The sequence below is a fragment of the Enhydra lutris genome, unplaced genomic scaffold, assembly GCF_002288905.1.
Source record: "Enhydra lutris kenyoni isolate GAN:26980312 unplaced genomic scaffold, ASM228890v2 scaffoldscaffold3, whole genome shotgun sequence".
Classification (NCBI taxonomy): Eukaryota; Metazoa; Chordata; class Mammalia; order Carnivora; family Mustelidae; genus Enhydra; species Enhydra lutris.
The window spans coordinates 8,608,811-8,634,953 of NW_019154087.1; the positions used below are offsets into that span (position 1 = coordinate 8,608,811).

The 26,143-nt window shown below is 39.0% G+C and overlaps 1 protein-coding gene across 2 annotated transcripts; it reads right to left on the reverse strand.

Moving 5' to 3' along the window:
* Positions 1-11,993: 11,993 nt before the first annotated feature.
* Positions 11,994-18,922, reverse strand: LOC111155610 (sprouty RTK signaling antagonist 1). Of its 2 annotated transcripts, none has more exons than XM_022515879.1 (2): positions 17,081-17,247; positions 11,994-14,183 (listed from the first exon to the last, which is right to left on the reverse strand). In XM_022515879.1, the coding sequence occupies exon 2, from the start codon at positions 14,126-14,128 to the stop codon at positions 13,169-13,171; it is 960 nt and encodes a 319-aa protein (XP_022371587.1). In that variant the 5' UTR covers positions 14,129-14,183; positions 17,081-17,247; the 3' UTR covers positions 11,994-13,168. The 2 variants fall into 2 exon arrangements, with proteins under 2 accessions (XP_022371587.1, XP_022371593.1); XM_022515885.1 differs by lacking the exon at positions 17,081-17,247 and adding an exon at positions 18,745-18,922 and having other exon boundaries at positions 12,000-14,183.
* Positions 18,923-26,143: the final 7,221 nt, after the last annotated feature.

Sequence of the window (26,143 nt, forward strand, 5' to 3'; positions counted from 1 at the left end):
TTGGGATGTTATAGAAAGGATGCAGTGGGGTAAAAGGAACAGTGGGTAAAAGGTAAGTTGTTTCAATGACCTCTGATGTCAGTCTCCTCCAGTGCCAAAATTTTACTGCCCCAATTCTTAAAACTATTCTTTTCTGGAAACTTGAACATAATCAATGATATTACCAGAATTTTCTATGCCAAATAATTACATAATATTTTTAGAACTCTATTTACTAGCAATGTGCAAGACTAAAATGGTTTAAAGTAGGTTACATATCATATCAGAATATGCATTTTATTACCATAGTAAATGTCCCTCTGGTTAGAAAAACAAGATCCAAATATAAGATTTTTTTTTTTAAAGATATTGTTTATTTGAGAGAGAGTGCATATGAATAGGGGGGAGGGGAAAGGGGAGAGGGAGAAGCAGACTCCCCGCTAAGCAGGGAGACCAATGCAGGGACTGGATCATGACCTGAGCCTAAGGCAGATGCTAAACCCACTGAACCATTCAAGTGTCCCTCAAATATAGTTTTTTTGTGTTGTTTTTTTTTTTTAAAGATTTTATTTATTTATTTGACACAGAGAGAGAGATCACAAGTAGGCAGAGCAGCAGGCAGAGAGAGGGAGGGAAGCAGGCTCCCTGCTGAGCAGAGAGCCTGATGTGGGGCTCAATCCCAGGACCCTGAGATCATGACCTGAGCTGAAGGCAGAGGCTTAATCCACTGAGCCACCCAGGCACCCTAAATATAGGTTTTTTAAAAAGGTTTTGTAAAATGCGGGAAAAAGCATTAATATTTATTTATTGAATGCCTAGTATGAGCAAAAACCTTTGGGGTGCAGGTAAATCTACAACATAATTTCAATCTCAGAGAATTACAATGTAGAAGGAGAGATAAAACCTAATTTTTGAAGCGTGCCAAAAAATTCTACCCTAAATATTCCACTTTAGCTTAAGAATTATTTTTAGCTAAAGGCACTAAAAAACAGCAAGTGCTCTGATCTCCCCTTTAATTCCTGAAAACAAGAGATAAAACAAAACACCCCTGAGAAAGATGTCCTCCCAGGACCAGAAGGAAAGGAATATTCTTAACACCAGATTTGGGGAGTGGAAGCTGAGAAATCTGTACAAATGGACCTAGTTAAGATAACTCTCCTTCCTTTAGTCTCCCTATATGTCTTAGTTACTTTTCCCACAATTGTTTCTCTTTGTTCAACCTAATACATGAGTACTTAGGCCTAGCTACTTCCTTGGGTGTTCATTTTTCTAAGGGGGCTTCCATGCACACGTAAAAATCTGATAGCTTTTTTCCTGTTAACCTGCCTCATGCCAATTTAATTCTCAGGCCCAGCCAGAAACCTTCAGATGGCAGTGGTGAAGTTTGGTGTCCTCTGCAGCATTAAAAAGTAAACATGAGAATTAATGAGCAGTTTACACAATGTTGTTACTAAAAATATTCTGGGAGAGATTATTTTATCATGATTCAGTCAGAGAAGTAGGATTTAGACCTTGCTACTAAAGACTAGAATTTAAAAGGTAAAGGCAGTCCCTGAGGTCAGGATTTGAAGGTATGTTTTAGGAACAGAGGCCAATTCCATTGGTAGAAGATTTATGTTGCAGGATAAGCAGGAGACGACCCCCAAGCAGGGCTGGTTGGGGGTCTGATAGCAGAGCTGTGAAAACCCAGGGCCCGAATTTTCACTTAATCCTATAGTTAATGCATGGGGTGAATGCAGGAAAAGGTAGGGCAAGAAGGAAAGAGTAAACTTGGGGTTTTAGAAAGACATACAGTCTGATGAACTGGAAAAGATTAATTTTTAATATGGTTATTTGTTATACAGTCATGCTGTAGGCCAGTAACATCATATGATAAATGACACAAATGTTTCCAAGTGTAAATCATCATATTCCAACTAGGCAGCCACCAACAGACACACATTTTCCATTGGGTCAAAAGGACCCAACATTTTATTTGCACACAAAAATACAGTTCTATTTTTTCCCCTTGAGAAACTGCCCCATAGGTAACATCTGAACCGCCACCATCGTGAAATCACTGCTCTCTGTTCAGCGCTGCCTGTGGTTGAGTTAGTCATTTATTGTGCCATAGGAAGGAGGTGACAATTACTGCTTGGATATGTTTGTAGGGCATAACCTCAAAGGGACTTCCTCACACTCTATAGTAGAAAGAAATAAATGTTTGTTTTGAAAGATAAGCATAGGTAAGTAGGAAAAAATGCTCAAGGGCAAATACTTTTGAAAAAAGTGCTTTATGAAAGAATGTTGGGTTTTGTTGTTTTGTTTTGTTTTGTTTTCAAGAAAGGCAAGTTCAAGCAGATCTTTTTTTTTTTTTTTCTGAAAGAACTGCCTGCTTTTCTTCTTTCCAAAATTTGCCAGATTTTACAATCCATATGAAGCGTATTTCCCTAAGGATTAAGAGACTCTCCCCACCCAATTAAAATTTTTACTTAAGAAATTAAGGGGCTACATGGTACCCATTTCATTGCCAAGGAGAAAAAACAATCCCATTATCATCATAGGATGCAAGGAAACGTGAACTTTCACACTTGACTTTTTTTTTTTTAAACTAAACTCTTGAAATCAAGCAATGCCAGCTTCCCTCAAATTCAAGTTATTCTGCTTTATAGCATTTCCAAGTCTCTACATGTGCCACATACCACCTATAAAATGTAGAAAAATTTTAACTCCAATACCATCACTTAAAATCCTTTCAAACTATTAAAAAAAAAAAACAGCCAATTCCAATCCCAAAATTATTTTGTCCTTCATTTTGTATAGCTTCTGCAAGCATTTGGATTTTACTGCTTTCACCTGTTGTTATGGTGCACTCTATTTAGCAATTGTAAATTAAATTCCCAGTCCTCAAGTATACACAAGGTCTATAGTATAGGCCTTTTAAAAGTAGTTTTCATGTGTTTTTCTCATTCTGCTGGTTCACTTTCCTATTAGATGTTTATCCTTGGATAAGTCATTTCATCTCTCCGAGGTCAACTTTCTTTGAAATGAGGGATGACAAAACTAAGTAGCTTTCAAGGTCCCTTCCAAGTTTGATTTTCAGTGGCTCCAAATTATTCTGTAATTTTAATTTTCAATCACCTAATACACATATTCCCCAACCAGTCACCTTCCTTTGTCCACCATTGTCACCACCACTTTTGACTTTGACAAACAGGCACAGAAAAACACAGGAAATAAAAACTGACATTGAGGTCGCAAACACTGTTTTTAAACTTCAATGATTCAAGATGTAAAGCCTGAGGTAAGAGGGAGACAGGGTGTAGAGGGAATAGGGAGTTAATGTTTTTAGATAATCAGGAAAAAATGGTTGGCTTATTGAATTTCCTAGTTTTGGAATTTGGTATTTCTGACAACAAAGTTCAGATACATAATTCACTTTTCTGAGTGATAGACAATGAACTCTGTTTAGGGAGCTTGAGTAGAAAAAAATAATTTAGTTTCTGCTTGATTTTTCAAAGGCTTTGATTCTCTTTTCTGCCTTGTTTCCTGCATTCAGTCGACTTCATTACTCATTAAGTGTTCTAAGAGGGATGTGGTCTAGGGGGAAAAAAGATTCTTAAATCTGCACAACTAGAATGTTCAGTGTGGAAAATTTTGGTCTCCTTATACATTTCATTTATACAAATGTTCTCTCTGCCCTATGTTACCAAAAATAACTTGATTGGCGCTGAGTCACCCAGATTCCTCCTCCCTCATCTTCCTCCACGCATTATCTCAAACCCACCCCTTCTTTTTAATTTCCATTGTCCTTGTCACATTCTGGTTGAGGTGTCAGCCATTATATTAACTCTAGCTGGTCTCCCTCTTCCACTCTAGGTTATCCTCCATAGTGCTGCCTGAAGAATCATTCTGAAACTAATCTGGCCATGTTATAATCACCTGTTTATAATATGTAGTGTCCGTGATTCTATTCACCCACAGGATAGAGCTCAAACTCTTCAACATGACATTCACACTTTCCATGACTGGCTCCTATCCTTCCCACAGGCACCTTACATTTCAAACATATTAAGTCACTTGCAGTTTTCCCATCATGCCATCTTCATTCCCACGTACATGTCTTTGCATTAACTGAAATGCTTTCCTCTCCCCTGTCTCCCTCATGAATAACTACTCATCTTTCACACCTCTTTTATGAAGCCTTCCCTGACGTGCAAAGACAGATGTGGCTGTCTCCTCCTAGATTGATTCCATAGGCCCACTTACCAACCAACATAATAGCTCCAATCGCATGGCTAAAAACTTATGAATTACTAGCCAAAGATGGGGATCCTCAGCACCTAAGACATTGTTGCTGAATAAATGATTAAAGGGTTGACAGAGCCAAGCAATTTTTCTTTTTTCTCAAAACTGCCTATATTGTTGACAAAAACTCTGCAAAAATAAGAATTCAATTTGGTTATTAATCTTAGCATGTTTCCTTAATTTGAAGCTTTTGAGAATAAACCTAGCAAGGCAGCCAACAACAAATATTTACTGAGCTTCTACTCTCCTGCAATAAGCACTGTTCTAGGGATTAGATAGCAAGAGGTTAAACTGATATGTTTTAGTTTCATCTTTATCATATTTTCCCTAATTGAATTGTGTTTCTGGTACCAAAGAACAAAAGCCAAGAATGGTCAAAGGCAGATATAAAGAAGAAATTATAGGTAGTTCCAAGAGCAGGTCTTTAAACCACGAACTAACCAGTGAGAAGAACTCCACATACTCTGTAAATAACTCTGACACCAGGCAGTTTTCTTTATAAAGATAAGGCCTCTCTACATTTGGAGTACAAGGCAGATTCTGGGTGGCCCAGAAGAATAAAATATACTTCTGTTAAGGAATCAGATTTACTCACAGTTTCTACTGCAGATCTGCAACCTGCAAACTCTGTGAAGTAGACGGGGCACAGATCTTGGACCCAAACCCTCTGCCTTCTTAAGTGCCTCTGAGGTGCACAAAAGCTTAAAGAAGGGAATGTGGAAAGAAAAGGTCTTTTGGCTCTGTGTATTATTTTGACTGAACTGACTGGTCAATCAATTTTCATGAAGATCTCTTCTTTATTCAATAACTGATTTTTACAGACGATTTGTGCGATAAATGGAGCACATCCCATTTGAAATAAATTCTACTCCACTTGTTCATTCCTTATTAAGAAATCTCATATTTTTATCAGATCCTAATTACTTAATTTATAATCCATTACTTTAAAAGCAAGTTAAACTGTCTGAAAACATCCTTTCCTAACATAAACACCAGCCTCTACATTTTCCTCTCCATCTCTACCTCTGGCATCTTAATACCTAAATTAGCAACTCTTTTAATGCATTGGCTGTTTTCTTCTCTTCCACTTTGGCTCCAAAAATCTCCTCTCTACCTCAGTTACTCAACAGCATGGAGAAACCCGACTTTTCTTTAGCATTTAAAAACAGCCCACCTTTCCATAGTTTGGCTATTGTAGACATTGCTGCTATAAACATTCGGGTGCACGTGCCCCTTCGGATCACTACGTTTGTATCTTTAGGGTAAATACCCAGCAGTGCAATTGCTGGGTCATAGGGTAGTTCTATTTTCAACATTTTGAGGAACCTCCATGCTGTTTTCCAGATGTCCATCAACAGACGAATGGATGAAGAAGATGTGGTATATATACACAATGGAATACGATGCAGCCATCAAAAGAAATGAAATCTTGCCATTTGCGACGACGTGGATGGAACTAGAGGGTATCATGCTTAGCAAAATAAGTCAATCGGAGAAAGACAACTATCATATGATCTCCCTGATATGAGGGAGAGGAGATGCAACATGGAGGGTTAAGGGGGTAGGAGAAGAGTAAATGAAACAAGATGGGATTGGGAGGGAGACAAACCATAAGTGACTCTTAATCTCACAAAACAAACTGAGGGTTGATAGGGGGAGGGGGGTTGGGAGAGAGGGGGTGGGGTTATGGACATTGGGGAGGGTATGTGCTATGGTGAGTGCTGTGAAGTGTGTAAACCTGGCGATTCACAGACCTGTACCCCTGGGGATAAAAATATATGTTTATAAAAAAAATAAAATCATAAAAATAAATAAATAAATAAATAAAAACAGCCCACCTTCTAAGATCTTGGCTTAAAAATTCACATTTGTCCTCAGCTGTCTACTTTTCTCATGTAGGCACTCTCTGTAAACCTGTGTTTCATCCTCATGGGAAACTTCATCCAATTACTCTGGTCGGTCATTTCAGCATAGAGACTACTATCTTCAAATTCCTGACCTCCTTCAAATTCACGGTTTCTTATTGGCTCCTTATTCTCTGGCTTAACTGCCCCTTTAACCAGCTATAAGCAATGTCTAGATAACATCTGAAAATATTTAGAGGTCTACAAAACATTCTCTGTTCAACTGGAGCTGAGCTCTGAGCACTGCTCTTCATCTCATCAGTTCTCGCTGAGTATGCACTAGCATCCCCCCATCTAGCCACTCTAGACCTCTGCCCTTGAGAACCAATTCCAGTGCTGGATGGATCTCACCTATTAATAGAAGATCATCCCCTCCCCCTTTTAAAAAATTTTTATTTATTTAGTTGAGAGAGAGAGGGCATGCACTAGCTGGGGAAGTAGCAGAGAGATGGAGAAGCAGGCTCCCCGCTGAGCAAGGAGCCTGATGAGAGACTGGATCCCGAGGACCCTGGGATCATGACTTGAGCCCAAGGCAGATTGCTTAACTGAGGGAGCCACCCAGGCGCTCCAACCACCGTCTTGTAATCAAAATTAAGGTTTCTACAACTTCCTTGTTCTCCCTCTTAAAATTCCACTGTATCTTTTTCTTCCTTCTCTTCTTTTATTCTTTCCTCTGGGAGCAGAGCAATTCTTGCCAGGATTAAAGCATTCCTTTGTGCCTTCTCTTCTAGATCCTCCTCCCTCTTCCGGAATTCTGTTCCTTCAGCTATTTCTCTGCCCCATCACTCTTTCTCAAATACCCTTGCTCTCTTCCTACGAAAAGGCTCAGGTTTATTTTTCCAAAAATCCTCCTCAGCTGTTACCTGCCTCCAGTTACTTTCTTATCATCTCAGAATTTCTAGAATGAATAGACTTGGAGCTGTTACCTACAGGTACTTACCACCCATTCGTTTCCTAATCCCTTGCAATCCAGTGATTACAATTTCACGCAAATACCACTCACCAAATTTAGTTGAGTCTCCACAGCTTTTGACATCTAATTACTAATTTCCATCTTGAAAGTGTTTAGATTCTAAAACACACCAGTCTCTTGGGGCCTATACTTCTTTGACCAACCCTCCTATCTGTTGGCTCTGCATTCTCCCTTTGTCCCCTAAATATAGGTATGTCCCTAGCCATTCTTTCCTCTGAGAATCTATGCTACAGATTCCCTATCACCCCCATGTGGATGACAGCCATCACCACCTCTTAAACCTTAGATGGTTTTTTTCAATGACCTGCTGGCAACTCACTCACACTTTAAGTTTATCCCAATAGAACTTTTCCCACCCCACGTACCTCCTAAACTAATTCCACCATTTCTTTTAACAGAACTACCATTTGCATATTCACCTTGCTCCAAACCTTCCGAATCATTTTCAGTTCTTTCCTCTATCTCAAACCCACATATGAATAACTGCAAAGTCCTATGAATTTAACATTTGTAATACTTACTCCCATTGACCCCTTCTTTCCACTCCTATTAACCTTCAAGCCACTTCTGACTCTTAATACTTTTGGCTTTCTTTTTCAAGGCTGGCCTCCTTATCTTAATATGTGCCATTTTAATCTCCCACAACTCCCCACATACCTATAATCGAATTCAGAGGTGCTGCACTGTGGCTGTGCCTTATAATCATCTCAGTGCTTGTAAGAAAAACAAAAGCCAAAGCCCTCCCCCGAGAGATTCTGATTGAAATGGCTGAGATGGGATCTAAGCACAGGTTTTGTTTGTTGTTTGTTTTTACTCTCAGATGACTTTAAAGTATAACTAAAGTTGAGAACCACTCATTGTTAGCTAGCCAAACTGAAGTCAGTTTTCTCAAACACACACTTTGTTTCCTTACATCAAATTTATTCAGCTAGTTTTGTCTGACTCCCTTCTTATGGCATTTATTTCTCTGCTTTGGACTGACATCCATCTGTTGTGCTTTAACAAATTTGCTCAATTTTATAATTTATGAATTAACCTGGAACTTTTGTTCAAATCCCCCTTCCAATCAACCTTCCTTTCCTTCCAATAATTTACCACCACATGTTCACATATGGCAAGTAGTTTTAAGAAAGTTTTTGTTTTTGGCAACTAGATCATGACTTTAGGTAACTAACCTCTGAACCTGATTTCTCATCTCCAAAGATGGATTAGATGATCTGTAAGTTTCCTTCTAGCACTAAAATTATGATTCTATGTTTATCAAAACAAACTCTTGGCCTACAAGTGAATGATAGAAACTTCTAGTACATTTTCCCAAATATGCCCAATTCAAAACAGCTCTAGGTTCTCTGACAGTTTTTGCATTTAGAGTTATTACCATATCTAGTAGGATTCAACCGTCTAATACCAACCTTTTTAACAGTGCATAATAGAACATTTAAATGCAACGAAAACAGTGGTAAGAAGTAACAACACCTAAATTCTTAAATCTAGATGCCAACTTAGTATTACTTTTTTAAAAAACTGATTAAATCAATTTGTTATATTATTACCACATAAACCTGGCCAGAGGAAGCACACAGGCTCAGTTTTCCAGTGAAGTTGTTAACTGTAATATTAACATTAAAAAAAAAACCATGGCAATGAAGTCATTTGCTACTTAATCCTGATAGCTAAGGGCAAATAGTATTTGCAAAAAAAACTACCTCCACTTCCTAAATTAGAGTCAAATGCATTAATTATGAAGTAAAAACGTCCTGGTAGAGTATGGAACAGTAAAAGCTAATGGGCAGCATTAAGGTACCAGCTTGCAGCTAAGAAATGAAGAAAATCCTGTGTCAGATGAAGGAAGTCCTGGCTGTATCCTAGTTATCATGAATAGTTTATCTTCCAAACTAGGCCTACGTTTCTACACCCTCAAAATGAAGACTTCAAGCTAAAAAAGCAGTTCCAAAATCGTCTGATAAAATAACCCAAGATGCTTTTTAAAGATAAAAATAGAGAATACAAAGCTCCTCCCCTAGAGATTTTTCTGATATAAGAGGTCTGAACTATAAGAGACTTCTGAATTTTTAACTAGTGACCTATTTGTTTTTATACATGGTTGAGAAGCATGATGCAAGATACAAAACGCATTTCTAGCTCTAGAATTCTTCTGCATATAGAATAATACACACAGATGTTCAATAAATATAGGAAAATGACTTGGTAATAGTCTGAGAGAATATTAGAAAAATCAGTAACTTGTCAATTAAGTACATGGCTGTTTTTATTATATGCAATCAGTGAAATAATAGGGGGAAAAAGTCCTCCAACTGCCAACTGGCCAAAGGAGGATTTAAAGTTTTGTTTTCAAGATGTTTAAAAACATGAAACTCTCTCTTGCAATTAAAACAAATATATAAAATACAGTGGTAGGTGGGATAGGTTTTAACAAACTATCTTGACCCTCTTTTTTTGTTTCAATATTTCAGTGCTTCAAAAAGAGACTATACTTTTTCAGCTAAAGAGCTGTATACAAAACATGTCATGAAATACATTACTTTATTTAAAAACAGCATGGGGGGGATTCAGGAAAAGGAGACAATTTCAACAATTAAATCAATCTTCTGGAAATGAATCCTCTGAATTTTGTTCCAGTATCAATTTTAGGGTAAAAACAAGACTAGTTTTAATTCACTTCCTTTCACTTTAAAGAAAATGTTTCTTACTTTTCACTTTTGTTAGTAATAACTGGAATGTTCTATGGTTTGGATTTTGGAAACTATATAATAATTATTAGACTATAAGGTTTCACCTTAGGCCTTCACAAAAAGCAGCATATCTACTTTTTTGCATTTCATTTTCCTGCTGGGTTATATTTTATAAGCTCTGTTGACAGGAAACTACTCAATTATAGAAATCCCATATTGGTTTTATTTATAATTAAATTATCTAAATAAAACTTCTCTGAAATGAAAAAAATTGGCAGTCAGAAAATATGCTGGAAAGGAACTACTTAACAAAAATAGTCATTCTGTCAAGCTGTAGTAATTGAGGAATAGGGACAAAATCATGGAATAAGGGAAAGAAGGCTATTCCATCTATTTGGTATGTTATTTTTCATTTATACGTATCAAATAAATGCTAGTGGGCACTGTAAATTTCAGCTTCGCTGGTTGCTTTCGAAGCCTTAGCACTATAAAATGATGATCAATATTAGGTACAATATTGTGCTTGGACTCATAAGCACTTATGGGGACACACCCTAATATTTTTCCTTCTAGGTTTAAACCGTCACAAAGGAGGACGTTTCGAATCAAAGGGTTGGTTTATGCTTTGCCACCTGACAAGCTTGTCAGAGTCTGAACTTCTACTTATTGCTACTTCCAAATAGGGGCCTAACATTATGCAAGAATGCATATAAAGTCCTAGTAGCAGCAGACCACCATCTTAATATTGCAATTTTAATGTATTCTGCATTTAGCCAGAAGTTAAAACTCCACAACGTACCTCATTCTCATAAAAGTTATAAATTTCTTGCAATAAAAGCTACAGCTTCTTAGTCTGGTTATTAAGGCTACAGACAGCTCTTACACCAGATCCTAATTATACCGAGAGTCTGAATAATAACAGAAAAAAATTACACGGTATTTTGAGAGAGTCTGTGTTTATATACTTCGTTAAGGGACCAATCTCAACCAGAAACCCAATTTTAAGGGACCAGTGATAACATTACATAATAAGTATGAGAGAAAATAACTTCACATTTTGAAATACTATAGATTATGAAGTAGCTTCCAATACAAATATTCATTTCTAAAATGCTTCTGGCTTTCAAAGCACCAGAGAAAATTTTGATTACATCAAATGTTACAATGCCAACTAGTAGGTTTAGTGGCTTGAGAGAAAGCATTAAAACAAATCTCTATCACTTATGCCTTGTCTAATTAAAACAAAATCAAGGCTTATTTACAAAATAACACGTACTCCTAAAATTAGCAGCCAAATCATCCAGAAGACAATGACCAAAACAAAAAAGCTGGGTAAGAGTTTTAGTAGTCTAAATCAAAGGTCCAAACTATGTCAGCATCTTATTCCGAAAAGCACAGAATTATTCAGGTTTGACATACCACTTAGGAATGGGGAGTTGGTAAAACTGAGTCTCAAGATTCACATAAACAAAATTCTATCAGACCCAAAGATTCTACCTGAGTGGTTTCAGTAGACTAAAAAATAAAAATATTTTATATAAAGTTTCAGGCCCTCAGATTTCTTATTCCACAGAACGTGACAATATGTAGTTTGATCGGGCCACATTAAAGACTTAAAGAAAAGGAAAAGTTAGGGGCGGGAATGTTTTTAAAACATCTCTTTGATAATGTGAATTATTCCCTTGGTGCTCTCTAACATCTAGAATGTTTTATTAAAGTGACAGTGCCAGAGACTCCTAGCATGCCTAGAGAACTAAGTTCTTTAAGTTTTACTGATGAAGATTAATTTTTGATTAACCCGAGAGAGTTAAAATAAACATTTTTTAAATTACAGACATGTTCCATTCTGAGAAATTATGATATACACAAAACATCTTGCTTACAAAATAGCCAAAGTATGGAGTGACTGTTAATATTAATTGCAAAAAAAGTTCACTTTATAAAAGTGATTCACTTGGGCATTTGTTGAAACAGAATTTGGATCACAAAATTTTGATTGCCTTTTCCAGGAAACATCTAGTTCAAAATTTGAGCTCACCTATGTCTAGATTCAGTATGTTAAAGCAATAAAATGGGTGCATATGAAGAAAGAGTCAAAGCAAATGACAAAAATCATCATAACATTATAGGCTAATAAATGAAGAAATCAAGAGACAGTTTCATTAATTAATATATTTTCTGCATTATAGTTAACATATGTACTTTCTTCGTGTCACCTTATTTTCCGTTATGTATTGATATTTTGTTATATTCAGACATGAGTACATTTCAACAGTCTTTTGCAATAAATATCATAAAATAATAGATTCGCATAATAAATATTCTTTACAATAAAAAAGTTTAACAGACTTTTGTCTTAAAAATAGTCAGAATTCAACTTTGTGATTTATACATAAAATATACAAAAAGCACCACAATCTGTGGTTAAGGCAATGAAAACACAGAAAAAATTAGAATTACTCAGCTGTTAACTAAACAAGGGGCCAAAAGGACCATTAAGGGGCCAAGATCACTTTAGGCAGCATAGTTCTGTGACACCTATAGGTCAATCAGCTATAAATATCAACTTTAGCTACCCAAGTGCCCTCAATGATGAGAAATTTGGTAAAAAATGGGTGTGGAAGGAAAGCAGGTGAGTCCTTCACAGATATGAAAGCCAGAATAAAGATGAGCAACATACAACCACTATATCTCCAATGTGAAGATTTACATTGTAAAGCAAATCTAAAATTACATAGGAAAAGAAAAATACCTGGCATCTCCAGAATAAAAAACAGAGGGGAGAAAATTTTGAGGGCAGTGGTTAAAGGAAAATTTTTATGTTATAACAAAAATATATCCCCCATGCTTCTAAGGGTCCAATGCTATGAAGACAGCCCTAACTGGAGATAGACTTAATATATAGCTTATTTAAGCAATAAAATGTTGCTTCTTTAAAAACCAATTTCCCTGCTCCCAGAGTACCCAATCAAAAACAGCTCTAAATCATTGTAGATTGACTGGGTATGTGTGTGGGTATGTTCATGTATACAACAACTTTGACAAGTTGCCTGTAGAACAAAAAGGCTACATAAAAGCCCACTAGCTCTCAATACCCTCTTCAGTGGATGGCAGTGGCTCTTGTTGTAAGTGGGAACCAGGTGCAGTTTCACAGTCCACTCTTACTGAAGATCATCCATTTGAGAAGAGTAAGATCCATGAGTCAAACCTTGGGAACAGGGGAAGAAAGGCAGGAAAATTGTAAAGAAAATAAAACCAGTATCTAATAGAATCTTTTTAACAGCCACAGCTTGAAAGCTAGAAGTTCAGGAGGTCCAACCCACTTCCAAAAATCATGATGGTTTACCCTGACTCCTGGAGGGATAGCTCTCCAGCTTACAATAGACAGTGTTGGAGTTCTTACATCTGCATCCTGGGCGATGGATCCAGTCATAACACCCCCTGCACAGCTTCAGGCATCCTTTAGCAGGAGGATAACAGAGTAAGCAAGGCAAAAATAGAGACATGGTTCCCATACACAGGTACCTAGAGCAGCAGTGTGACTGTGAACAGGAGCAAGGATTATCCGAGTAAGAATCCCCTTCATCATCATTGGAGCAGTGGTAGAAGATGCCCTTGACTAAGCACATGCAGGTTCCATATTCCACCATGCTCTCAGCAGAGCAAAGGCACTGACGATTGCAGGCCAAACAGGATGGCAGGGTCCTGGGAGCTGTGCATTCTCCACACTTGCACTTCCCACACTGTTCACAAATAAACTTGTGCTGTGTCAGGTCCTCTTTCAAAGAACCCTTCAAGTCATCCACAACCAGTTGCTTGGGCTGGGTCCGGATTACCCTTTCAGACCTATTCCCAGGGACTGGTCTGGTTGGCGGTGACCTTCCTAATAGTCCCTGCTCGGAAGAGGCACTGCTGTTGCTTCCAGAACTGGCTGCACTTCCAGTGCTGGTCGATCTGCTCAAAATGGGGCCTCTGGCATTATTTGAGAGTCCTACATGTCCCAGGTGGCTTGTAGGTCTATGCTCATAGTTGTTATTCACATTAATTGGTATGATTTCATGAGTCCTTTCATGTTTTTCTTGTCTTGGTGCTGTTCGTGGAGCAGGTCTTTTCACCACAGATGGCCCTTCTGTGTATTCGTTACTACCTCTGATGGCCTTGATCTGGTCTAAAGACAAAATAGCAGCAGGTTGAATTTCTCTCTCATAGTCTAACCTCTGACGGCTATCCAATGTAGGCTGCTGGATCACAACTAATGAACTGCCACTGCCATGTTGATTTTGGGGATCCATGTGTAGTGATCTCGAATTCTGGCAATCAGTGGAAACCTCGCATGCATCTGAAATCCTAAAAGGAAATCAAAGATGAAAAAAAAAAAAACAGAGAAAGAGAGAGAAAATAAATGACAGGAAGCATTTCTGGGGGGGGGGGGGGGGAACCCTGTCAAGTCACAAATTGCCTAAACCACCTGGTAATGATCTCCTTCATCAGCGGATTACAATGATGCTGGGGTCCTGGCCAAAGTCCAATGCCAAGAGGCAAAGGACCACATCATAGAAGAAGAATGCAAGCAAGAGACCCCACGTCATAAAAGTTAAAAGTTTTTTCAACTTCCAAAAAGCAGAATCAAGAAGTAGTGCCTTCCTGTTTGTGAATCTAACAAATAATTAAAATGGAGTATGCCCTTGTAGAGAATATTGAGTATAAGCACTGGAATAGCTCTCATCTAGAGAAAGCTCAGTTTCAGTTCACTGGTGTTTTCGATAAAGGAAAATACCCACTTTTTAAAAAGTGAAGAATGATTTTGGTCCTCCTGCCTTTCTGTTATTTGTTTGCTGTTACAAGCATTAGATTAATAATGAGGAAATTTTAGTCAAGGTGTCCTTTGTGCATTAAAAAAAAAAAAAAAAATCCAACAGACTTCAAACTAAAATGGAATCTCAACATAAGAGGGCATTTTCCACAGAAACCAGGATTTGAAAGCTTGCTCATTACTTATCTACAAGATGTAAAAGTGAATATAGATGAATATAACAGTTCTTGGTGTTTTATAGCCCTAAAGCAAACACACAAAACCAATGTACAATGCTGTGATGTTAAAAAGCATTCACATTTGAAATCATGAAAGGATTTTTTTAAAGTTTAAATTAAGGGCTCACTCACATAACAAGGTAACTTTCATGAACAAGTTAAGTATTAGGCCTTTAAAGCAGTATGGAGAAATCCTGGCCATTTTAATTACCTACATTTCCTCTAATTTAAAAATCTGTATTTACATGACAGATCTTGATTTTCAAAAGCACTGCCAAATCCGAATCAATGTGCTTCTTGTAATAAAATAAGTACAGTAAAATCCTGATTAAAATAAGCATTTTATGTATTTCCATACCAAGAGTAAGTTATTTCTAATTTATAATGCACTCTTCATACACACATAAGCTACCAAACATAAAAACATTTCCATTTTCAATCACAGTAAAGCAGAGTATTTCTCACACAGATTCCTCCTAAAGTCCGCATAGATCCATTCCAGTTCAAGAATGAAAAGGAAAAAAATGTCCATTCTCAACTACCACCCTTGAGCCAAAAACACCAGCTTAGGCAATAAGGCAGAAATCCATTTCATCTCTTAACCGAACTGAAAGTCTATAGACTATGCCTTATATGTTAACTTCTTGGAATTCCCTTCCCTTATTCTCCCAACTAAGATCTCCCAAGTTTCTACTTCACTCTACCTTCTCAGTACATGAGGAGAAACACATTCATGATGTGCTGGATCCTTAAGGACTGTTAAAATATTCCATCGTTACTCTGCACACACAATTATCATTCCTCCTTGCGGAGAACTTTTAACCCAGGGCTTTACAAGCAGAGGCTCCGAAAGTACGGAGTCAGATCCCACTGTTCAGAAAAGCCGTGGAGGATATGAAGAGTGGAGTACTAACACCAGGCACACCTTTCATCTGCGTTTTAAACGATAGCTGTAACAGAGTTCACGCTGGCTGGGGAATTAGATAACCAGATAAAAAGAACATCAGCCGCCTCCGATCTGAAGCAAAGACCCCTTCCCAGCACTGACAGTCCTAGATCCATCCCCAGAGACCCTCGCGCGCTCTCGGCAACCTGTCTTCCCCCACGGAAACAGGAACCCAAGTCCAATACCTTTTCGGACAATCCCATCACATCTTAAGGATCACCGTGGATTTCCAACCCATTTTCGCGTATCTCGCCAAGATTTCTCTTAGATCGTGAAGAGCCTTCCGAGCTAACGCAGGCGCCAAAAGCAAGCCCGCAGCATGGATAATTATCAATAAATATCTCTCTCTACTTTAAAGGCAAAGCCGGGTTCCTAAAGAGCCGGGCAGAAATGAGCCCGGGTCAGGGGCAGCGGAGAAGCGTCGCCACACTGTAAGTTACGACGGTGGAGCTGCGCCCTCTGCAATCCGAGCTGAGAGAAGCCGTGAATAAATAGTTGACGGAGAGGAAGGAAAAGGAAAAAGTTATGAATGAAAACAAGTTTTCTCTCTCTCCCTCTCTTCAGGCAGGAGGAGGGGAGGAGGCTGAGGTTACCATTACCTCAGGAGGGCGGACTTCCCATTTTTAAAGTGGCAGCGCCCTCTCCCCTCCCGTCGCCGCTCCGCCGCTCTCCAAACAAGAATAAAGTTGAAGCTCGCTTTGGCACAGACTAATTCTGTCGAGGGGCTTACCCGCGAATTCCGAGGTTTGCCTCCCTAGACACGCGCGCGCGCGCGCACGCACACAGACACACACACACACACACACACACACACACACACACACACACACACACAAACACACGCGCGCGCACACATGGCCTTTCCCGGTCCCCCGTCTGAGGAAAACTCCACAGAAAGCCTGCCGTTGGCACAAGTCAAGAAGTTCCTCAGAGAACTCCGGGGAACATTCCCAAAAGCCTCCTTGAGTCCATCTTTCGCGTGGAGGGTTCCTTCAAGAGGACAGCCCCGGCCACCGCGCCACCACCCCGGGAAACTGGGGATTGGAGACCCTACCTCTTCGCCCTCCACAGCAACGAAAGGTCGCCTACCAGGTTACCCAGCCCCGAGCGGCCCGGGAGAGAGGCGGCGCCGCGCGCCGGGGTAGCCCCTCCACTTCCCCTCCCCCCTCACCGAACCCCGGAGCCCGCACCTGCCGCGCGGAGCCAGCCCGGTCCGCGCCTCCCCCAGCCCCACCCCGCCGGCCAAGAGCGACCGTCCGACACTCACCTAGGCCGAAGCGGTGGATCGGGGCCAAGCCGTGCAACCCGGCCCAGGTCCCGGTGCGAGCCGCAGCGTGCACAAGCCGCATCAAGCGCGGCAGGGAGGACGAGGAGGCATTGCCCCTGCTGCGGCGTGTCGGCCCGCGGCCTCCCCCGCCCCCACTGGGCAGGAGCGCTCCCCGCGGCCCCCTTCCGGCTGCAGAAGACAATTCTCCGGAGACTCGGCGCGGCCCAGCGCAGCAGACCTCTCACGACTCGCGTTCGCCGCGCAGCTCAGTAACATCCACGTCTGGGGCTTTTCTCCTGCAGCCCCCTTCCACGAACCAGGGGAAAAAAAAAAAAATCCCTTCGGGAGGGTGTTCGAGTCTCTCAGAAACGCGAGCCGGGAACAGCAGAGAGAAGAGTGCGTGACGGGTCCCCGACTGGCACGCTGTGCTCTGCGAAAGTCCTCCTCGGGTTCCGAACGGTCCTCGCGGGAAAGGAAGGAGTGGCACCCCCCTGACAAGTGAAAATCCACGTCACGGACGTTCGAGATTCCGCGGCGCCCGGGACGGGGTTCGAACGGGCGGGTCACGGAATCGTGCAGGCCCCGGCGGGGCCCGGGGGCGCAAGCTTGCGAGGCGGAGGCTGCCGCTCCCCCGGGGGTGGGGGTGAGTGGGATTTTTTTTTAACCCAATTTTTTAGGGGTAGCGGTGAAGGGAGCGAGGTTGGGGGATTCTTCTCAAGGGAAGAGGCGGGGCGTCGTCTCTTGGCCCCTGCGCAGGTCGAGGCACTTTCCCGATCCTGCACGCTGGGCAAGTGGGGGCACAGCGTCCCCCAGAACTCTGGTCCTGGCAGGGCAGCCTCTCCCAGGCGGTGCTCGCTCCCAGTCGTCCGATCCTTCTGTTCCACGGCCGAAATGCCTGCCACAGAGGATTAGCGATTGGAAAATAAAACAAACGAAACATTAATTTCCCCTTCTTTCCAGGCACTCGGACGCGTAGCGCGCTCAGCCGCCCAGGCACTCGGGAGAGTGGAGCAGGGTGGGCTCTCCGCCAGCTCGCCCGCCGCCCGCAGCCCGCTGCCATGTGCTGGCTGTTGCTGCTCGGTGATTGACAGGCCGGCGCACAGTCGGCGTGTCAGCAGCGAACCAAAGTAACATGCAGTCTTGCACGTTTTGCCGAAGTGCTTTTGCCCCTTGGAATGCCTAGGAGTTCAAACAACGTTCAAGCAACGCCTCTGCGCATTGGAAATCAATACACAGAGACGGGAAATTCAGGTTTTCAACAATTGCTTCGCCCGGACTCAGTCGCCAACAATGTCTAAACAAACATGTATTTGGTCCACACACTGAGTATCAACGTCTCTTAGGCAAAAACGACCCTGTTTTCCACACAACCGAACGTTTCAGACTTTAAACTTGTTACCATTCGGATAAGGAAAAAAAAAAAAAACCCGAAAAAAAAAACCAAAAAACGAAAGGGACCATGCTTTTTTTCTCTTAGCAGTAGCATTTATTTTAAGAGCAGTAGTTTTAGCAGTGAGAATGCTACCGGTAATTTGCAATGCAACCAGTAATCTTAGATCTAAAGCGAGTTCAAAGAAATGTTCAGTTTCTTGCAACAGCCAGCATTTTCTCACCTAATCTTTCCTTAAATATCTACGGAATGAAAGGAAGGAAACAGTTCTTACCTAACGCAAAGATTGGAAATTGCTTTTCAGGCACATTTACAGCGACTGTAGCTGTTCCTTATCCAGGGTAAGGAGCTCTGTCTGCTGCTATCACTCTGCAAACCACTGCGTGCTTTACAGAGCAATCCCACTCCAGCTCCGCAGAATTTCAGCAGCTCGCCTCCACCTCCACCTCCACTCCAGGACACGCCTCCAGTGATATCATATGTCAATCACACGGGCTGCCCGAAAACCTGGAACAGGATTTTTCCATCAGTCGTTTCCTCTTTCTTGTATGTGTACCTACTTGACAATGTTGCACTGGTACACTAGTGTGATAAACATCCTCTAAAAATTTGAGATTGCCTCTAAAAATCCTGCAAATGCAGTTTGTCATAGAAGGATCCTTTAAATTTAATCATCAGTCTCAGTTAAAGGATTAGTGGACACAACCTTTAAGGTCGAATTAGAAAATAATATTGAAGAATAAAAGAAGATAAAAAAGTCGTATACCAAGCCATCACTTCTGATCAGCTAGAGAGGAAATGTATACTTAAACAAAAAAGATAATATGACATTACAGTTCCTATTTATAGCAAAGTTCAGAAGACGTAAAATCTGAAAGTTCAAAAGGTGGCACTCCTTACTGCAAGTGTATATAACATTACCTCATCAAGGTGAAATTTCCTGCTGTAGATTTTATAATAAGTGTTCTATGTTGGCTTGTGATATAATTTCCTAAAAATCAAATTTAAAAATCCCAACTTTCTTCAATTTTGCAATTTGTATAATTTGGAAAAAAAAAAACACAACAAACTCATTTATTTTTAAAAATCAACTAAATGGAAATCAACTAATATAGAAATAACAAGAAATTTTTTGTTTCTTAATCTATGTTGTGTTACTGGGGGGGAAAGAGTATTTTAATCAGTGGAAAGCTCGCTTTTTATTTTCTCACAAACTATGGGATTTTAGACATTTATTTTCAGAATTGTGAACTTCATGTTGCAGTGAGGATAACTATATGTGAAATTTATGGTTCCACAGAGACTTTTAAAAGATACGTAAACACCAAAAATATATACTAAGTGGAGAGGAAGTCCCCCCCCCCCAGGTACTAGATATCAGAATTAGTTTAAAGTCTTTGACAGACTAAAGGAAACAAAACAAAACTCCAGAATCTAAATCATGTATAAATTTGGGTATGGAAATTTTCAATTCTTAAGCTCCTTCTTTACTATAACAAGGATTCTGCTGAAACTGGTTTTTCTTAGACTTTCAAATGTTTGAGCACTTTAAAAAATTAAAGCTGTATTTGGAATTAACCTCTTTGGAAGCAAGGGTATTGCTAAGATCAGCAACAAGAAGAAAGCATCACTAGAAAATAAAATAGAACAAGAACAAAGCCAAAAAGCTACATATCCACTCAATATAAATTATATTAAAATAGGCTGTTTAAATGGGTAAAATCATTTTTATTGTACATATTTTCTGTTTTTTCTTAGATCTCATATTTTGGGATGTAATGACCTTTAACCAATGATGGATAGGTTTCTTGACCATTTTGAATAGATTTGGAATAGTCAAATCAGAACTAGAATATCACTTCAGAGCATCCTACTTGGTTCTTCAAAATTGTCTTCTCAGCTTTCACCATAATTTTAGGATGAGAGGTCAGTTCACCAATATGATAAAACCAGGAGAGGGAGCACTGAACACTCTACACTTCCGTAAATCCTACAAAAATATTGTTGAAAGATTTCTGTTACAAATAAGCTTCAAATTATTTCAACCACAGATATATTAAATTACAATCTGCATGCGATTAAGTATTTCTGAATTACAATAATAAGTGCATGAAATTTTATCTATAACACCATCATTATGGGTCATGTTCTATTTAGAAATCAAACATTACAATGCACAAGTTGACCAATGACCCCTTATATCATTTAGCAATAAAATACATCAACATGTTTTTCTCCAATATTAGGTTACAAATAAATGTAGCTATTCTCTTGCTACCCTGATCTAGAAGATGTTTAATAAAACCTGCTTCTCCTCTTGATTCCCTACAACTCCTAAGAGTCTGTAGAAATTCTAAACTTTTAGCTTAAAATAGACATTGTTCTTTATTAAGTTTAATTTCAGCATACCTTAGCTAGAAATGGATAACTGGAGTGTGAAACTTTCCTGGAAAGGAAAAACAACGTAAATATGCATAGGAAAATCTTAAAGTAATTTTCTGTTCACTATTAAGATATGTCTAAAAGAATAAAGTGGGATGGAGAGTAAGCCCTGACATGTTCACTTTTGTGTGAAAACAGGAACAGCCATGTCCTCTGCTGATTTGATTTTTGGAAAAAGAATAAAATAAAATGAAAAAACAATCTGGAAACTCCTCACAACCGCTAGTGATTTAAAAAAAAAAAAAAGGTGCAGTACTGAGAAGCTTAACTTGCTCATTTATCTATTTTATTTGCCAAAGTAGCAGAATCATAATGTAGTCCAAGCTCTTGAAAAATAATACCCTATTAATTCTCCCAGTGTTTCTGTGAAGTCATGATAATAAGCACAATCTTTTATCTTGTTGAGAAACAAAATAATCACATAAGTTGGTAAGTTAGCCTATAAGTGCCTAATAAATTAATGAAGAACCAGGAATGGAAACTAAGTCTCTACTTTCCTTTTAGGGCAATAGTCACTATATTACTATACTTCCCAAGAAAAGCTGGCAAGGATAGGACATTTTATTTTCAGTTTCCTTTTGTAAACAGTCTTTGTAGTTGACAGAAATAGACCAACCCATTCTGTAAATTTTCCATAAACATTCTCTTTATTTTCATAAGCTTAATTCTCATCCTTCTGCCCTATTTGAAACACAAATGTTCTGTATTGCTTTCAAATTCTGGAAGTGGGCAAATCAAACAATACATTGAGTAAATTACTCTGAATGATTTGTAGAGTTTCTGTCCGCTCTATAATTCTACAACTAATCATTTGTGTACTTTGTCACAAGTGATTCTATTTTTCTGCCAGTTGTAAGAAAAAGAAAGAAAGAAAGAAATGCACATGGAAGGGCTCTGAATTGCCCTCTATTCCTTAAGTGTCATATTCCTTTACAGAGAATCAAAGAGACAAGAATTCAGACAAACTGCATCACTACTCTATCTCAGAGATTTTACTAACTAAATCCACATGGTAAGGTTGTATAAGGAGACATCTTTGCCCTGGCAAAAACAGTCTTCATTTCTTATCTAGCCAATTGAAGAGTATGTCCTCTCTTTTTTCCTCTTCCATATATAATATTCCTTCTGAGCCTTGACTTGTTTTCACAAGAAAACAAAATTAGCAATCTCTTCTTCTGATTTGACGTCTGAATGCCCTCATTAAAATGATCACCTGGTATCATCTTTGATTTGGCAAAAGTTATTAACCTCTCATTTCTGTAACTATTTACTGCTGTCTTCATCTTGAGAGACAAATGCATAAGAATGTAGGTTAATTTAAACCTGTAATGGCCCCCAAAAAAAGAACAGCAAGAAAACAAAATCATGTTTTCATTAAAAGAAAAACAACTTAAAACATCTCCTGGGGGGCACCTGGGTGGCTCAGTGGGTTAAAGCCTCTGCCTTCGGCTCAGGTCATGATCTCAGCGTCCTGGGATCGAGCCCCGCATCAGGCTCTCTGCTCAGCAGGGAGCCTGCTTCCTCCTCTCTCTCTGCCTGCCTCTCTGCCTGCTTGTGATCTCTGTCTAATAAATAAACAAAATCTTTAAAAAAAAAAAAAATCTCCTGGGGTTTACTTACTATAATCTTTATTTCCTACATTGATAAAAGAAAAAACTTACAAGAAGATTTTTCTTAAGAACTTATACTTAGAGTTTTCTTTGATTTGCAATTCTCTTGGAGGATTTTAAATAACATTTCACGTGGCAATAATAATTGATAGACTACATATATTGAAAATGTGAATTTCTACTATATCATTCTTCTATATCATGGTCTATAACTTTAGCTAATGTGCCATATTTGTCCAAAATGTCTCTATGGCCAATATTACAAGTATGAAAACTGCATGGTATTGGGAAAAGTGTAATTGATGTAGGGTCAGATGATACAAAGTTCAGGTCCCAGCTTTCCATCTTCTAGCTTGGTGACCTTCACTTAATTTCTCTTGGCCTGCTTTCTCATCAATAATCTGAAGTTAATAACAGTCCTTCACCTTCCCAAATTGTAGCGCTACTAACAACTCAATGTATATGAGTGTTTTGTAAGCTTTATAGCTCTGTATAAATTCTGCAAGTTAGCATTGCCTCAAACACATTCTGTGATGAAGAAATGTTTCAGGTCCCCTCTTTTAAGGTACTTCATCCCTAAATAATGAATTTATTTATCCTATAATTGTTTCAAGTTAATTCAGTTTTGCTTTTGTTTTTCTAAGGCTGAGCTCAGGTTTAAATAATTGTATTTCTGTGTGTGTGTGTGTGTGTGTGTGTGTGTGTGTGTGTGTGTGTTTTAACTGGGGTTTTGGAGCAGCTATTTGCTAGTAATTTTAGATTAAGAAACTGGATGAGCCCTGATCACTTTAACATTTATCTGGAATTTTTAATCATTTATATTTTACTTCCAGTTAAGATAAAGTTCATTGCAAATAATAAAATCTCTTCTATAAAATTTCTAAACCCTTTGTGATCATTCAGATTAAATAAAGCAAATATATATTTTTAAAAAGTAATTGAATAACATTTTAAAAATTGAAAATTAAATACAAAAGTAAAAAGCAGGGATGCCTGGGTGGCTCAGTCCATTAAGTGACTGCCTTTGACTCAGGTCATGAATCCAGAGTCCTGAGATCGAGTCCGTTATCAGGTTCCCTGCTCAGACGGGAGCCTGCTTCTCCCTCTGCCTGCCTCTCCTCCTGCTTGGGCATGTGCTCTCTTACTCTCTCTCTGTGAAATAAATAAATGAAATCTTAAAAAAAAAAAAAAAAAGGAAAGTAAAAAACAAATAAACTTCTACATATTTTCATACTATTGCTTCTTTTTAATAATCTCTTAGAAGGTTCATTTTGATAATACCTATGGTAGATATGGTAGCAGAAAGTTTCTGTCAATTACCAAAGAACTATATGAATCTGACGTTTGTATTAATTTTTAAAATTGCTAGCAAAGAGGTCTGACACACAGCCAATGCATTTCAACTAACAAAAACAAACAAACAAAAAAAAAAACCACAAACAAAAAACCCCAAAACCTGTAAAGCGCCACCTATTGTTGGAAATAAGTCATTTCATATTTCAATCAAAACTAAAAAATTGCATGTTAGTCTAGAAATTGGATTCATCAGTTTATATATATATATATATATATATATATGTACATATATATATATATATACATATATATATATATATATATTTTAAAGATTTTACTTATTTATTTGACAGAGAGAGAGACATAGCGAGAGAGGGAACACAAGCAGAGGGAGTGGGAGAGGGAGAAGCAGGCTCTCCACAGAGCAGGGAGCCCAATACAGGGCTCGATCCTAGCACCCTGGGATCATAATCTGAGCCAAAGGCAGATGTTTAAGGACTGAACCACCCAGGCTCCCCAACCAATTTACACTGATCAGTGTTTTGTAGTCTTTCTTTCCGTTAAGTTATAATATTGTGTTATGACTTAGGGTGTTAGTTTTTAATAAAACTGCAACAAATGCATTAAATAGATTGGATGATTTTGAAGAATCTAAAAGACAAACAAGAAAAACAACAAAAAAAAACCACTGCACCTATCTGAAGTTACAATATCAATGGAGAAGATAATAAAGTAATGATATTGACTTTTAAACAATATATATACCCAAGAAGTTGCTTTTGCACTCAAAACAGTCACTTAGAAAAGGTATATGCTTCTTCTAATAATGCTACAATTGGATAAATCTTTCTTCAAGATCCTTAATTACAAATACCATCTGGGTTAGTCAATTATAGTTATAAATATTAGTGATCTCTTATGAATACATTTCTCCCTGAAAGTCTCTTCCTGTTTCTTTCAAAATTGAACAGGAAAACAAAAAAATGGAAGAGATGAGTATATAATATCTAACTTTTTTGATGAATTATGAATTCGTCCACTCTGAAGGTTCATAACATTGGGAAAATTCTATAACCTTTATGTGCTCAAGTGTCCTTAGGACTGGTTTATTTTATTATTTTATTATTTATTTATTTATTTATTTTTGTAAGCTCTACACCCAGTGTGGGGCTTGAACTCATGACCTCGGGATCAAGAGTCATACCACCGGGGCACCTGGGTGGCTCAGTGGGTTAAAGCCTCTGCCTTCGGCTCAGGTCATGATCCCAGGATCCTGGGATCGAGCCCCACATCAGGATCTCTGCTCAGCAGGGAGCCTGCTTCCTTCTCTCTCTCTGCCTGCCTCTCTGACTACTTGTGGTCTCTGTCTGTCAAATAAATAAATAAAATCTTAAAAAAAAAAAAAAAAGAAGAAGAAGAAGAGTCATACCACCAACCGAGCCAACCAGGTGCCCCATGAATGGTTTATTTTCAAAGTAAGTGTCCTTAGTATTAACTGACCAAATTAGACGTATTTTACCAATCTTTAAGATTTCGTGAAAGCCTTGTGGGCAAATCTTCAGCCTATTGCTATTGCATCATTTAATGATTAGGCATGTAATGAATTTTCTTTTTTTTTTTTTTCTATTTTATTTATTTATTTGACACAGAGAGAGAGAGAGATCACAAGTAGGCAGAGAGGCAGGGGGAAGCAGGCAGGCTTTTAAGCTTTATAGCTGCCTAGCTATAGGCAGAGAGATGCGGGGCTCGATCCCAGGACCCTGAGATCATGACCTGAGCTGAAGGCAGAGGCTTAACCCACTGAGCCACCCAGGCGCCCCATGTAATGAATTTTCATTCATCAAGTTAGATCTGGCCCTTCCTCCTCTTTTTCCACTAGTACCCTGATCCAAGTTCTGGTTACCACTTATTAGATTACTGACTCATCTCTAGGGCAGCTATCTGACATCAGCCTTTTCTCGGGGCATTCCACATAGTCAGATGAATCTTTTAGGAAGAGACTCTTTTGTCAGGTAACTCCTTTGCTCTTGATTTCCTTGAGATCAAGTCCAAATCCTCACTGTGGCACTAAAATCCCTCTGTAATTTGTCCTTACTTTACTTTTCCAATTTTGACAGTTATGATTCTACAAAAGAAGCCTTCCGTCCAGTCATGCCAGTCTTGTAAAACAATGTGATCATAATGGGCCCATTGCCTATTTTCTCCTTTTGGTGTTTCCTTTTGCCATGCCCTAAAGAGAGATTGTCTTTTACTTTTCCTCTCTTATGAATCCTATGTATTCTAGAATGAGACTCAAGTTCTTCTTCCCATAAGAATTAATGCCTT